We start from the raw sequence: 12791 nt of genomic DNA, 5'->3' as shown, positions 1-12791 counted from the left end.
AAACTGTTGGGCTTGTCAGTGTCCTGTGGCAAGGAGTCTCACCTGGCTAGGTGTCCGTCCTTCGAGGATGGGGCTGACAAACCCCAGCACACACTTGGAAGCCGGGCAGGCGGGATGTAGGTCTCCAGCGCCAGGAGCAGGCGAGCCTGAGGGAGCCCCTGAACTAAACAGCCAGGAGCTGTAGCTGAGGGGTGCGCCCCGTTCCCAGCTCCTTCCCGCCTGAACCGCGGGGGTTTTCTTGGCGGTGCGGCCTCGTGTTGAGGAGGGGACAACGAGTCCCACGGGGGCGACGGCCACCCCCGCTTCCCTCAGGAGAGCCGCTGGCCCGCGCAGCGGCCGCTACCTCAGAGACGGGGCCGCCTGTCCCTCCTTTCCCCTCACCGAGCGAAAAACCCGCTCCCGGGGAGCGCCATCACCTCAGCGGTCCCGCTCTGTAACGGCTGCGCTCCCTCAGGTAGCGCCGGGCGGGAAGGCGGGCGGCAGCCGCCGGCCGAGGGCGGCGGCGGGGGGGAAGTTTTCACTCGCACAAGCGACCCCGGGAGGTTTCCTTTTCCCTTCCACCAGCCCCGAGGAGGACGCGGTGCGGCGAGTGTCCGCGCGTTCCCCTCAGCGAGCGGCGGGCGGGAAAACCCGCGCTCTCTCCTCAGCTGAGGGGAAGGCGCGCGCCCGCCCTTCCCGGGCCGCCTCAGCGCGGCCGCTCCAGGTAGCCCGGGACGCACCTGCGACCCTTGGGGCGGCCTGAGGCCGGGGCCCGCCGCCTCCCTCAGGAGGAGCAGCCGCCGCTCGCTCGCCTCGCTCCCGCCCAGCCCTCCTCTCCGCGCCCTCTTCTTCCTAATCCTCCTCCTCCTCCTCTCCTGCCGGTACCTGCCTTCCCTCCTCCCGCCATTCCCCTCCCTCCTTTCCCCCCTCATGCATATGGATGGACGCATGCGCGGGCGGGCGGCCTCCCCGCCTGCCGCCGTGGGCTAGATGAAGCCGAGCGGCGGCGGGGCTCCCAGACGGGCGGCCGGCTCCGGGGCGGTGTGTGTGTGCTGGATGTGCGTGTGTGTGGTGTGTGCGTGTGTGTGTGTGTTTGAGTGCGTGTGTGTGTGTCTCGGGGGGGGGGGGCCGGGGGGCTCGCCGCGCCTCCACCGCGCGGTGGCCGGCGACCTGAAAGGAATAAAAGGATCGGGATAATAATCGCAGTAATAAAAAAAAAAAAAAAAAAAAAGAAAAAGGGAGAGAAGAAAAGGGAAAGAAAAGAGGGAGGCGAGAGAATAAGGAGAATAAAAGGAGGCTGGGCTGCTTTGCATTGAAGACCGGGGCGCTATTGAAAGCGCTTGAAAAGCGGCGTTGTTCGGCGCGGGTGCGCGCCGCGGCCGGCGCGGTATATTAGAGCGGGGCGGCGGCGGCGGCGGGCAGCAGCGGCGGCGCCTCCTCCTCCTCCTCCTCCCTCCTGGCCCTCCCCGTCCCGTCCCGGAGCGAGCGGCGGCGGCGGCCTGCAGGCAGGCGGGCGGGCAGCGCGGCGGCGGCATGCGTGCGCCCCGGCGGGCAGCCGCGGCGGCGTGCTCCCTCGTCCTCCTCCTCCTCGCCCTGCTGGGGCTGCGGGCAAAGGTACGTCCCTGGGGCTGCAGCGGGAGGGAGGGAGAGGGGGGAACCGCCAACCGGGCTCCCGGATCCGCCGCGCTGAGCGGTTGTTGCCGGTGATTTTTTGACGCTTTTTCTGCGGAACGCGGCTCCCGTGGGGATGGCGGTAGGTGGCTTTTTTTAAAAAAAAAACCAAAACCAAAAAGCCCCAGTCTTTCAGCGGGGCACAAGGCGCTTTTGCAGAGCTCCTCCAGCCGGAGCGGAGTGACTGCTGCGAACTTTTCTGCGGAGATGGCAAACGCAGAAGTGCTCCTTGCAGCAAGACTTAATTCCCTGGGAATAAAAAACGCAATGACTGCAAACCGCTTTTTTTTTTTTTTTTTTTTCCCCGAAATCACGTTTTTCTTTTAAATTTTTCATTTTTTCTTTAAACCGGGGCTAACCGCGCTACTCTTGGGGGGTGACTAATGAGCAAGGTCTGAATCTCAGCTGGGCAGCCTTGAGCGGGGAGGCTGTTTTCCCCGTTTCAGCTGCACCTCGGAGAAGGCAGAGGGGTTGCCTTTCCAGGGTGCTTTAGCTACATCGTTTTGTTGGGTTTGCCCTGGCGTGTGCACTCCTGGTCCGTTTTGGTTATTTCCTAACGATTTAGAAGCCTTCCTCACATACACAGTGTGTGTTGGAGTTGGCACCTACGGTTCTTTTTTAGCATTAATGGCATTATTTGGTTGGGATGATTTATGAGCCTTTCTCATGGATGTCTGATAGGGAAAAGCTTGGAGTGGTTCCTTTTTTTTTTTTTTTTTCTTTAATATTATGTGTGTGCTTCTTGAAAGCATGCTTAAAATGACTTTCTCTTGTTTGCAGAGTTGTTGTAGATTGTACTTGGGGGAAAAAGTGAGGTAACTGTCTGTTTCTTGTTTCTCTTTTTTTTTTGTTTGGTTGGTTGGTTTTTTTGTTTCTCCTCCGGTTCTTTCTTGGGATTAACAGGTGACTTTAGCATCGGGACAGTTCGAGTTGGAGATTTTATCCATGCAAAATGTGAATGGTGAACTGCAAAATGGAAATTGCTGTGATGGCACCCGAAACCCAGGAGATAGAAAATGCACCAGAGACGAGTGTGATACCTATTTTAAAGTTTGCCTGAAGGAGTATCAATCACGGGTCACTGCTGGCGGTCCTTGCAGCTTTGGATCCAAATCCACTCCTGTCATCGGAGGAAATACCTTCAATTTAAAGTACAGCCGGAATAATGAAAAGAACCGGATTGTTATCCCTTTCAGCTTCGCCTGGCCGGTGAGTTGCGTGGCCTGCTCTGGCTCTGCTTCTGTTGGACGGTGCTGTTTGAGATGGCCATAGTGAGCCGAGCTCTAACTTCTTGCGCAGGGGGAGAGGGACCAGGACTGGAGAGGGAGCAGGCATCTTGGCAAAAGCGTCGGGAATCGGCAGCACAGAAATGAGTAAAATGTTGGTGGTGTTTTTGTTTTTGTTCCCTGGGGCTCACAATGCACAGCCTGTTAAATTTGAAAGTCAGATGTGCAGCGAGGGGGATCTAAATGGGTCAGGGAAGCAAACCCAGTATCTCTGCACTTTACAGCATGAATAAGTCTCTTGAGACTTAGAAGGTCAGAAGTTCATTTTTTTTTTTTTTTTTTTTTTTTTCCCCTAACCAGTGAAGTCTTGGGCTTAAGCCAAAAGAGCAGTGGGTTAGGGGCTGTAGAGGGATCCCGTGTGAAAAGTGTGTGTCATAGCTGGCCTCCTTCCCTGGAGCGTGTTTGGGAAGGCTTCCTGCTTCTCCCAAGGGGAAATCTCGCTGCACTGCTTGGTGTTGATGGGAGCCGCTGCTGCTCTTGGTGAAGTAGTTGCCAGCCTCCCTGAGAAGCTTGCTATGTTTTGAGGTACTTGCGGACCCTAGGAGCTAAAGGCTGAGAAAAGCCTAGCCTTAGCTGTCGGTCCATTTCGCCCACTCCTCCCCACAGCACACCTTTTCCTGGCTACTTGTCTCTGTGGTCCATAGATTCTGGCTTCCCTGTACTTGTGTGCAGAACTTGATGGCTTGGGGGAGGTGGGGCTCTCAGCCGGGCTCTTTCCCAGTGTTGTCCACTCTAGCAAATACTGATCAGCCTTGCAGAGCGGTGAGATGGAGGACTGGCAACCCCTTGATTAGCCAAAGCCTGCTTTGTTGTTGGTCATGTAAAGAACACTCGCTTAGACTTCAGTGCAGCTTATTTCTTCTGGGGTGCTCAGAGGGTTGAAGCTTTGATACAGTCAGCTCTGTGGAGGAGTGCTCTACTCGCTGCACAGAAACTGAGGATCACCTTTCCAAAACAGCCATCGCCCAGGACAGACCCACAGGGGTGGGTTACGGGGCCGTAGGCTTTCTGGACATAGAAGAGTGCCATGGCCTTGGGTGGCAGGAGGTGCGTTGTGCTGCGCCCAGCAGCGCTGCGTGCAGGCAAGCAAAAAAACTGAGGGCGACTGCTCTGGGGGGCTCTTACGCACACACTGGCTTTTGAGGTGGCTCTCTGGGGTGCCGTGGTCAGAAAGCCGAAAGCTCCCAAATTTATGCTTCTAAAACTTATATTTAGAGATCACCTAGGAAACAAAACTGTTTTTCCCCCCCTCCCCTTCTCCAGAGGTGCTGAGCAGGCAATTTCCCACCGACTGCCTTGGGATATGTTGATGCTCAGCAGTTTTGAAAATCCAGTCATCCTAACCTAGATGCCTAAGGTCATTTTTGTGAGGGGAGGAGGGCTCTTACGTGCATGCAGGGGAGGGGTGAATCTTGTTTCCTATCCTCTGTCACTATCACTGCTGGCGAGGTGGAAGCATGCGTAGACTTTCCGCTCCCTCCAAAGCTTGGCCCTTCCTAGTCAGATAAGGACTGGTTGCTGGGAGGGCCTGGACTTTTTTTTTTTTTTTTTTTTGGTGGGGGGGTGGAAAGGCCGCCTCAAAAGCATTCCTTCTCCAGTTGTAGTGTAGACACCCACTTTGTAGTCCTGCAGCCAAGTGCTGCAGGCAGCCATGTGTTCTTGAAGTGTCCTGTGCTGCCTCCTACCTGCCTCCTCCGTCAGTTGTGACTTCTGGAGTATTGAGGGCTGCAGAGCCACGAGGGTGAAATCAAATCTGCGTTTTTAAGGAGATAGTATTACAAAGTACAATAGCAGAGTTAACAAAAGTATTCTCTGTTGGAAGTACAAGTCCTCCCTTTCTTTCTTTCTTTCTCTTTTATTTTTTTTTTCTAACATGAAATGAGATAAAACTGTTATCAAATATGCCATCAAAGGGATAAAGGGCTTTGTAAAAATCTGAGGTATTTGAAGCTCTGCCAATGGCTGCAGTGCTTGTGTTGCAGATTTTTACTTTTTTTCAGGAAAGTCAGGTTCATCAAAGATTTTTTTTTTTTTTTTTTTTTTTTGTTTTAACTAGCCCCCTACCCTGCTCCCAGTAATTCAAGTGCCTCGAATCTGAAGATACGTGTATGTATATAAAAATGGTGTGAAAACTGAACACGTTCCTTCTAACAGCTCCTCTCTTCATAGAGTTGGGAAGGGAAATCTGTGTGTAGAGGGTGGGTTTGGAGGGGTGGGGACCCTGGGAGAAGTTTCTTAAGCTTGCCTGCATCTTAGTAAAAGAAATGCTTCTATTGTCCTGCTGAATCTAATTGAGCACTGGAATCCTAGAGCAGCAGCAGCAAAACTCCAGCGCAGCATTTGAAATGTGTGAAACTTGACGACTTCAGACACTCTGGTTCCTAAGACTGGAATTTTTGGAATAAACTCTTGCATGTTCCCATGCAGAAATGCACTTTTCGAGATTGTGATGGTAGTCTGTTTGCAATTATCAAGCCTGCCCCCCCAGCTTTAACTTCCATAGGACACAGCTTTTATCCTAGCCATTGTGACTTTCAAATGGCATTTGAACAAAAGAATATCTAATGTGGCAAAGCTCTTATTTGTACTAAAATTGTGTACACAAAACATTTTAGGCATTTTGAAAGCTCTACAGATAAAGTAGTAAACTGAATTAGTCAAATCTGATGCTGGAATTTTAGAACTTAAAAAATTATTTAGGTGGGTAAATACTGTTGACTTTAGTAAAAGCTTGAGACTAGCGTTGCGTTTACCAATGTGGTTAATCGTGAGAGATGTCTTTGAATACATCCGACTGAAAATTGCAATAAAGGTGGTAGGAGCCAGACCGACATGTTAATCGTATTGCACTTCAAAATTCATGCTCATCTCTGAATATGTGTTGTTTGTGTTCTACTGTCTGAAGGAGGTTTTTGTTGGATGTTCCAGCTTGAGTCAGTAACATTAAGAAATCTTGTTGCCTTGACTACTTTAAAAAAAAAAAAAATCTCTTCCCATGTCAAGCTGCCCCCTTATGCCGTTTGTGAAAAATAGTTACATTGCATTAAAGGCCTTTATTCATCATGCAGGAGAAGAAGAAGAGAGGATGGTGTGTTTTAAATGTATTGTTAGATTTGGCTTGTAGTTGTAATGTAGATTTGCAGTGTCAGAGTCTTATTAATAACTTAGGTGGTTTGCTCTTGTCAGTTCTGATATGTACCCCTGTGAGTAATGGCTGTGGAGATGGTGGGCCATAAATTAATTTAAGTGATGGGAGGTTTGAGCAAGTTGCTAGGAAACAGGGCAGCAGACCAGCATAAAGGAACTAGAGTGCATCAGAAAGCTGCCCCTGCAGTAGCTAGCAATTCTTCAGTAAACTGAAACAATAGTGATGATGATTTAAAAAAAAAAAAAAAAAAAAAAAACCCACAACACATAGGCTCGCTTCCTGCGTTCATTTTGAGACTTCAGTCACTTTCTTGACAGGCAAACTTGGCTTGTGAAGCCATATAGAAAAGTACAGAACAAAAGAATTTCCATGTTCCACTTGTCAAAGTCTGTCTCAACAAGTTTTGTTTCGTGGTAGACACATGCTCTTCTTTGACATAAATCAAATCTCTTGCCTTTCTTAAAGAAGCCAAAGTGTGATTTGTGCTATACCTTAAGGGAGCTGTGCATGAATTAACTAAGCAAAGCTTAGCACTAAACTTTGCTTTTATGTAAAGAAAGATCTTTTGGGGGTTTGGCGAGACTGTGAGTAAGAAGGAGGTCAAACTTGGCAATTCCTTTGGTATGCATAGCTCCAATTTCAAACAGCTTGTTTATCCTGAAATTATGATCCTTGTAATTATTTAATATTGGGGCCAATTGCATGAACACATCAGGAAACTACTGAGGTGGAAAAAAAGCCTCCAGCATCTAAATGACTTTAGCACGAAATACAATTAAAAAGAGGTTTGAATGTCTTATTTCAACCTTACTCTAAAAAATACAATAGTCAGCCTTTCCCCTCTTTAATGACAAATCTTACTGCTACTGGTTCCTGAAGACGTAAAATATGTTTTCTGGGTAGGCATTGTTTTTTCTGGCTACAAAGAGATAATAAAAGAGCTTTAGTGTTTTTTAAGCTTCGTGAACTTTTTCCCCCGTCTTAACACAAGAGGCTTCCAAAATACTAATCTGCAGCTGATATTAAAGTAACAGCCTTTTGAATCTGAAACAAAAATATCAACTGCTCTTTTTTTAAAAAAAAACAACCAAACAACAAAACACAACAGTAGGTCACTGCCATAAAACTAAAGTTTGTTTTTTGATTTTTTTGTTTTTCCTTCCTTCCAGTTAACTTTTTAAAAACTTGTAGAAGCGAATGTTAGATATTGTTCAAGCTTTTCTTAAAGAATGCCCAATAAGTCATCTTGGAGCACGGGCAGATCAGAAGACATTTTTATAACAAAATGCATATTAATCAAATCCCCACTGTGTCATTTATTGTTGACTAATAATTTAAGAATAAATCTTCAGCACTCAAAGTGCAATGTTTTGCCTAGGATTACTATCAAGAATGGAGCTGAGAGTACTAAGTGACATCTGAAGCATAATTAGCACCCACAAGGCTGGTTTTTTCCCAGGACTGCAGAGAAGTGATGCATCCATTTGGAGGGTTTGGGCTTTTTACATGTTCTTAGGAGTTATTTATGTTCCAGTCAGTTCAGAACTTCATCTTCCTGGTAAATCCATTTGACTGTATTACCACAATATATCTAAAAATAAATCCTTGTCCTGCCTGCTCCCAGGATTTTTGTTCTTGTTGTAATAAAGGCCTGCTCCAGTTTAGCTTCTGTGGCAGCTGGATTGGGCCTGGCATTGGAGCTTATTCCTAAACTTTCTCAGACTGCATACATCCAGCACTGTCAGCTTGTTTATGCAGCTGGAAGTCTGCGTGTCTGAAAATGAATTGCATAAAATTGATGCTTTATGCTTAAAATTCTAGTATACTCAAGGAAACATACCACTTCATTGTGGACTGAAGGCTGGAATAGAAGTAAACTAGTTCTGAAGCTAGTAAAGTTGGGCCTTAGCTAATGAAGTGAGGTGAGGTGCCATGCACGAGGCTTGCACTCATCATTGTACATGGCACTTATTCCAGCTTCAGTTCTTAAGGCTGATGCCCTGGAGTATGTGCAAAAACCTTAAGCTACAGTTCTTAAAAGTATTTCTGTGTAGATAATACTAACGACACGATTGGTTTTGAAAATTCAAACTAAACTTGGCTTTGCGTTTCTGCTGATGAATAGAAGTTCTCTGTGTTAATTGACACAGTTCTGATAATTTTATCTGGTAACCCATATGCCTGAACATGGGGAAAGATGTCAAAACTAGAAGCTGTTGCGTTTGTTTCCTGTTAGTCTGTGGAGCTCATGGTTCTGTGGTAACTATTCTGCAGCATAAATTACACTCGTTATTCTTGTAGTATTCAGAAGAAACTGTAAAATGTGGATAGAAGTGGTTAAAGTGGTTTGTAAATAGTCAAACATCCAGAGTCCTTTACCAGCTCAACCCAGTTCTTATGCACTTAGGTAAATAAGTAGAAAGGCTTCTTGTTCAGGCTTGCTCTATGTGAACCTGACTGTTTTGCTTGGCTGGCTACTAGGTATTCTCTCTATTAACCTTGCCACCCTTTTGTAACTGGTGCATTTAATTATCAGTGGGATGCTTTAAACAGGTAGGGGGACTGATAAGAGCAGGTAATCTGCTTGTTGGGGAAGGTTGAAAGCAACCATTGACATTTTGGCCTACCTGCTAGTCTTTGAGAAGTGGGGCTCCGTGAGAAAATAACTCCGTAAGTAGATAAGGTGCTGATTAAAATGCTGTTGTTGTATGAAGCATCCTGGTAGCTGAAATAACTTAAAATCATTAGTTTAAAAAGAAAGAAAAAAAAAAAGGGGGGGGGGGAAGATGCTATACTTTTTTCTTTTTTTAAAGGAGGGGGGAGGAGGGAGGACCCCAAGTCTCCCCCCTCTATCCCAGTACATTGTTTGGTTAATGCATGCTAGTTTTATGATTGGAATACATTGTAGTCCGGCCACCCAGACAGAGGCATTGACTGCTAATATTAACCAAGAACAATAGTGTGGCCATACTGACTGCAGTGAGGATTACAGAACATAATGGGGCCTATCCAAAAATAATGCTAATACAGGACAAGCAACAGGAAGCAGCAGTAGACTCAGCATTGCTCGGCTCCCAGACAAACCATGGACTTACTTCACACAATGGCAACTTCAGCATATTATGTATTCACAGGATACTCATTATTCCAGCAGGCTTGCCAGATCAGAGATCAGCCTGGTTTACTGGATGCTTAAGCGTATGCATGGTTTGGATAGCGGTACTTTTGTGTCCTTCATCATTTGGCAGGAGGGTGGCAGTTGCATCGCAGAGAAGGTCTTGACTTCGGTTACTGACTTGGCTTGTGCCAAGGCAGAATGGGGAGGGGGGCGGGGGGAGTCTCTCCTGGAAGCTGCTAATATAGTTAAATTTGTTTTCGTGTCTTCTCCTTTATGTGCAATGAAGTGTTTACTGGCACTAAGAGCAATGAAGGAGCTACTCGAAATGAAGACTAAAGGAACAGTGTGCTCTGTTTTCATGTGGGCATATTCTGTTGAGGCTCCTGGCTGGGCTGCCTGCTTGAGGTTCAGCCCAGCTCTTGGCTGTGGACTCTGAGGCGTGAGATTTTTACAGCCTCGACGTTGTTAATAGATGCAGGGCTGAGAGAGTAACAGCTTTATAGGGTCTTGCCTTATCCTTACGTAGGCTGACCCAAAGAAGATCTTCCTGATGATGTTGCATTTGACAAAGGGTTAAGAGGGTTAGGCTGTTTCCCTCCTTTTCCCAGACAGGTCTGCATCTCCTCTGAATGAGGAACTGCTTGCCTTCAGCTCCCTCGAAGGAATATTCTGTTGTCAGAGCTGGCTGGCTGTCCGTGACGTGACGCATCTGTGTAGCGTCATCGTGACTTGTCACGTGGCAACAGGGGTACCCAAGCGAGTGCTGCTGAGGTTTAGAGGAAGGGCTTTTGTGACCAGCCTTCGCTCTGCTCGGAGATGCCCTCCTCCCTCGCCCTCGGGCGCTTTGAAATACGCCTCAGTTTCCCTCTTCCCCGTCTCCCCCCCTCCCAGCTGAAGGGAGGGGGGATTGCTGGAGCTCTTGGCAATTTGCTGTGGCAGCGTGCCGGTCTCCTAACCTTCTGCCCGAGGACGCAGGCAGGGTGCGAGCACCGTTCTCAAACTGGTCTCCACAGCTGTGCGTGGCTGGCGGAGCGTGAGGAGAATGTTGCTGGGCTTAACCTGCTCTCCTTGTTTGGCAGAGGAGGAGCAGGCGCAGCATCCAGAACGCGAACTTCCCACTGCATTTGTCTAGTCATGGTTTCACATGCTCAGCAAAGCTCTTGCATGGTTTAACCACAAGGATAGGAGGGAAAGAAGTTTGACTAGTTGCAACGTCTTTCAAAAAGGAGGCAGTCCTTTCACTAATGAGCCTGATGTTTTAATCTTGCTCTGTCCCACTGACTCGCAGAATGCCTTTAGCAGCCAAAGTACAAAAACACATCTTTTGGGTGGATGTCTGCATGAAGGGAGGGAAGAAGGTAATCAAGCTGAGAGCTTTAAACACCTTCTGCTTACCTGGAGCTGCTAGTATTTCATTTAAATAACCAGAAAAGAGGTTGCCTTGCCCTTTGAGACCCTTAAAAGGGACAGTTTCTGATGGACTTCAGGGTCTTCAAAGTCTTTCTTGAGTTGTATTATCAATGGATCAAGACTAAATCCCGGTGTCTCATTGAGGAAAATGGCCCTTGCCTGTTGGGGCTTTCTCAGTTTTTTGGAGTGTGAACTTAACCATTTCCATCCTCTCATGGCTTAACTCATAGGAGTTTTGCTTAAATTTGACCATGCTGCCTTTCAGCCCTCTGGGCCGATCAGACTGTGGATGTTCTGCAAACTGTGCCGGCTTGCTGTTCCTTTCAAGCTGCCTTTCCTCTCGAGCCAGAATCCCTGCCTTCTGGTCAAGCTCAGGTTTACAGTGGCTAATTGGGTGTGACTCTGGAAAGTTCACTGCTGCCTTGTTGCCTAGGACATTGCTTTGATGGAATAAGGTGCATGATGTGGAATTCTTGTGTCTGGATGTATATATTTATTCAAAGATGGGCAGAGGTCATCTGTGGGCATGGGAAAACTTAAACCTCCGCGCTGTAAGTAGTCATTCCTGAGATATCTGAATCGTTGATCTATAGAGTGGGGATGATATGCACTCTTAAAAAAATCTCAACAGTGCAGTCTTTGCACAGAACTGGTTTCTTTTTGGGTGGGGGTGGGAATTGGCTGGAGGTATGTGATAGTTGGATTGTTGAGGGGGGCTTGCTACTGTTGTCGTGGGGCTGTGGGTGTCTGTGTGCCTTTTGTTTAGGAGTGTTCCATCTTGAACACAAAGTCTTGTTCCTTTCTTTGCCTCGTGCTGAGAGGGACAGAGCCAAGAGATTAAACTGCCATTCTTTGTATCATCTCTTTTCAGGACAGGGATTCTTCATTTAAAATATTCAGATGAGGTGAGAGGGGGCACACAGAAACAAGGGAATTGCTAGGGTAGGTCTATTCCCCCTGCATTTTGTTTCCATCCAGTTAAGCAGAAGCGTCTCCTCTCTTTAAACAAACTCTGTTGGAAAGTGGTCACACAAGTATCTAGCAACAGTAGCACTAGGATTCAGCCTTTCCTTTCCTTAAGGGCTAGGTGTGTTGGTAAACAGTCCTGAGAACCAACCGGGAACTGTTGCTATGAGTTTAGACAAAATATCTTCCAAAACAATTATGCAAGGCCAAAAGGAAAACATCCTTCACTTTATTGGAGTAGTGCTAGTTGCCATAATTCATTCTCTAGATCATAATATTTTTTTCAAGCTTGCAGTAACATGTTGTGCTTCTCAATGTTGGTAATTAAACCAGTGAGGAAGCACCCAGGATAGTGCAATCTGTATCTGTGATATGGCTCTGGAGTTCTATTCTGGTTTTGTTTGGTTTTTGTGGTTTTTTTTTTTTACCTCTGACTTGTGTAAGAACTTCTTAAATCTGCTTTAAACAGTGTTAAATGATCATGTTGTGTCGTGTTTTATTTTCAGAGGTTTTTTTAAGCTGGCAGACTGCATCTAGAATAGTAACAAACAATATGTAACTTTTATGAAATGTTAACCAAAAATGGTTTGGGCCAGTGGAGCCTCTCTATAGAAGTTTGGGTGCATGTCTTGGCTTGCCCAGCTTTGCTTACTTTGGAAGCATTTTCCCACAGTTATCAGTGAACGAAATGGAATCCTAGTCTGCTTTGAATATGAAACATATTTAGGCTATATTGCAAGCCAGTGTCCATCACAAACTAGGTTTTCATTCAGAGGCTGCATGCTGTGTCCAGTCGTGAGAAAGCAGTCTGCTTCAACTCTTTTTTTTTTTTTTTTTCCCCTTCTTTTTTTTTTTTTTTCCCTCTCAAGGAATTTGAGGTCTGCCTTACGCTCGCACCTTGTAGCAGCTTACTCCCGGAACTGTATTTTGGTTTCTGTTACAGAAAAGGTGTTAAGCACTGCAGACCACAAATGAGCAGACTGTGAGTGAGCGCAGATACAATTAAGGAGAAATAAACCTTACGATATACAGCTTGTATGGCAAAGTATCAAAACTCTTCATGGAGAGTTTTTATTTGTTCTATTATTGTTCCGCTCACCAGAAAGAGCGTTACCTCATTTATAGTTATTATTATACTTTTTAAAGTAATTTTTTTTCTTATTTTTCCTCAGCGCTTTTTTTTTTTTTTTTTTGCAGGGGGGTGTGTGTGTGT

At 46.7% G+C, this 12791-nt stretch overlaps 1 protein-coding gene across 1 annotated transcript in view; it reads left to right on the top strand.

The window, feature by feature from the left end:
* Nucleotides 1-987: 987 nt before the first annotated feature.
* Nucleotides 988-12791, top strand: part of JAG1 (jagged canonical Notch ligand 1) — a 37462-nt gene continuing 25658 nt past the window's right edge. Inside the window, exons 1-2 of the mRNA XM_074817230.1 lie at nucleotides 988-1593; nucleotides 2554-2859. Coding sequence (XP_074673331.1) covers nucleotides 1513-1593; nucleotides 2554-2859 — 387 coding nt within the window. The 5' untranslated portion in view covers nucleotides 988-1512. The remainder of the gene's footprint in view (nucleotides 1594-2553; nucleotides 2860-12791) is intronic.

Source organism: Strix aluco, chromosome 3 (genome assembly GCF_031877795.1).
Source record: "Strix aluco isolate bStrAlu1 chromosome 3, bStrAlu1.hap1, whole genome shotgun sequence".
NCBI classification, from domain to species: Eukaryota; Metazoa; Chordata; class Aves; order Strigiformes; family Strigidae; genus Strix; species Strix aluco.
Note: the sequence above shows the minus strand (reverse complement) of the source record. Positions and strands in the feature narration are given on the sequence as shown.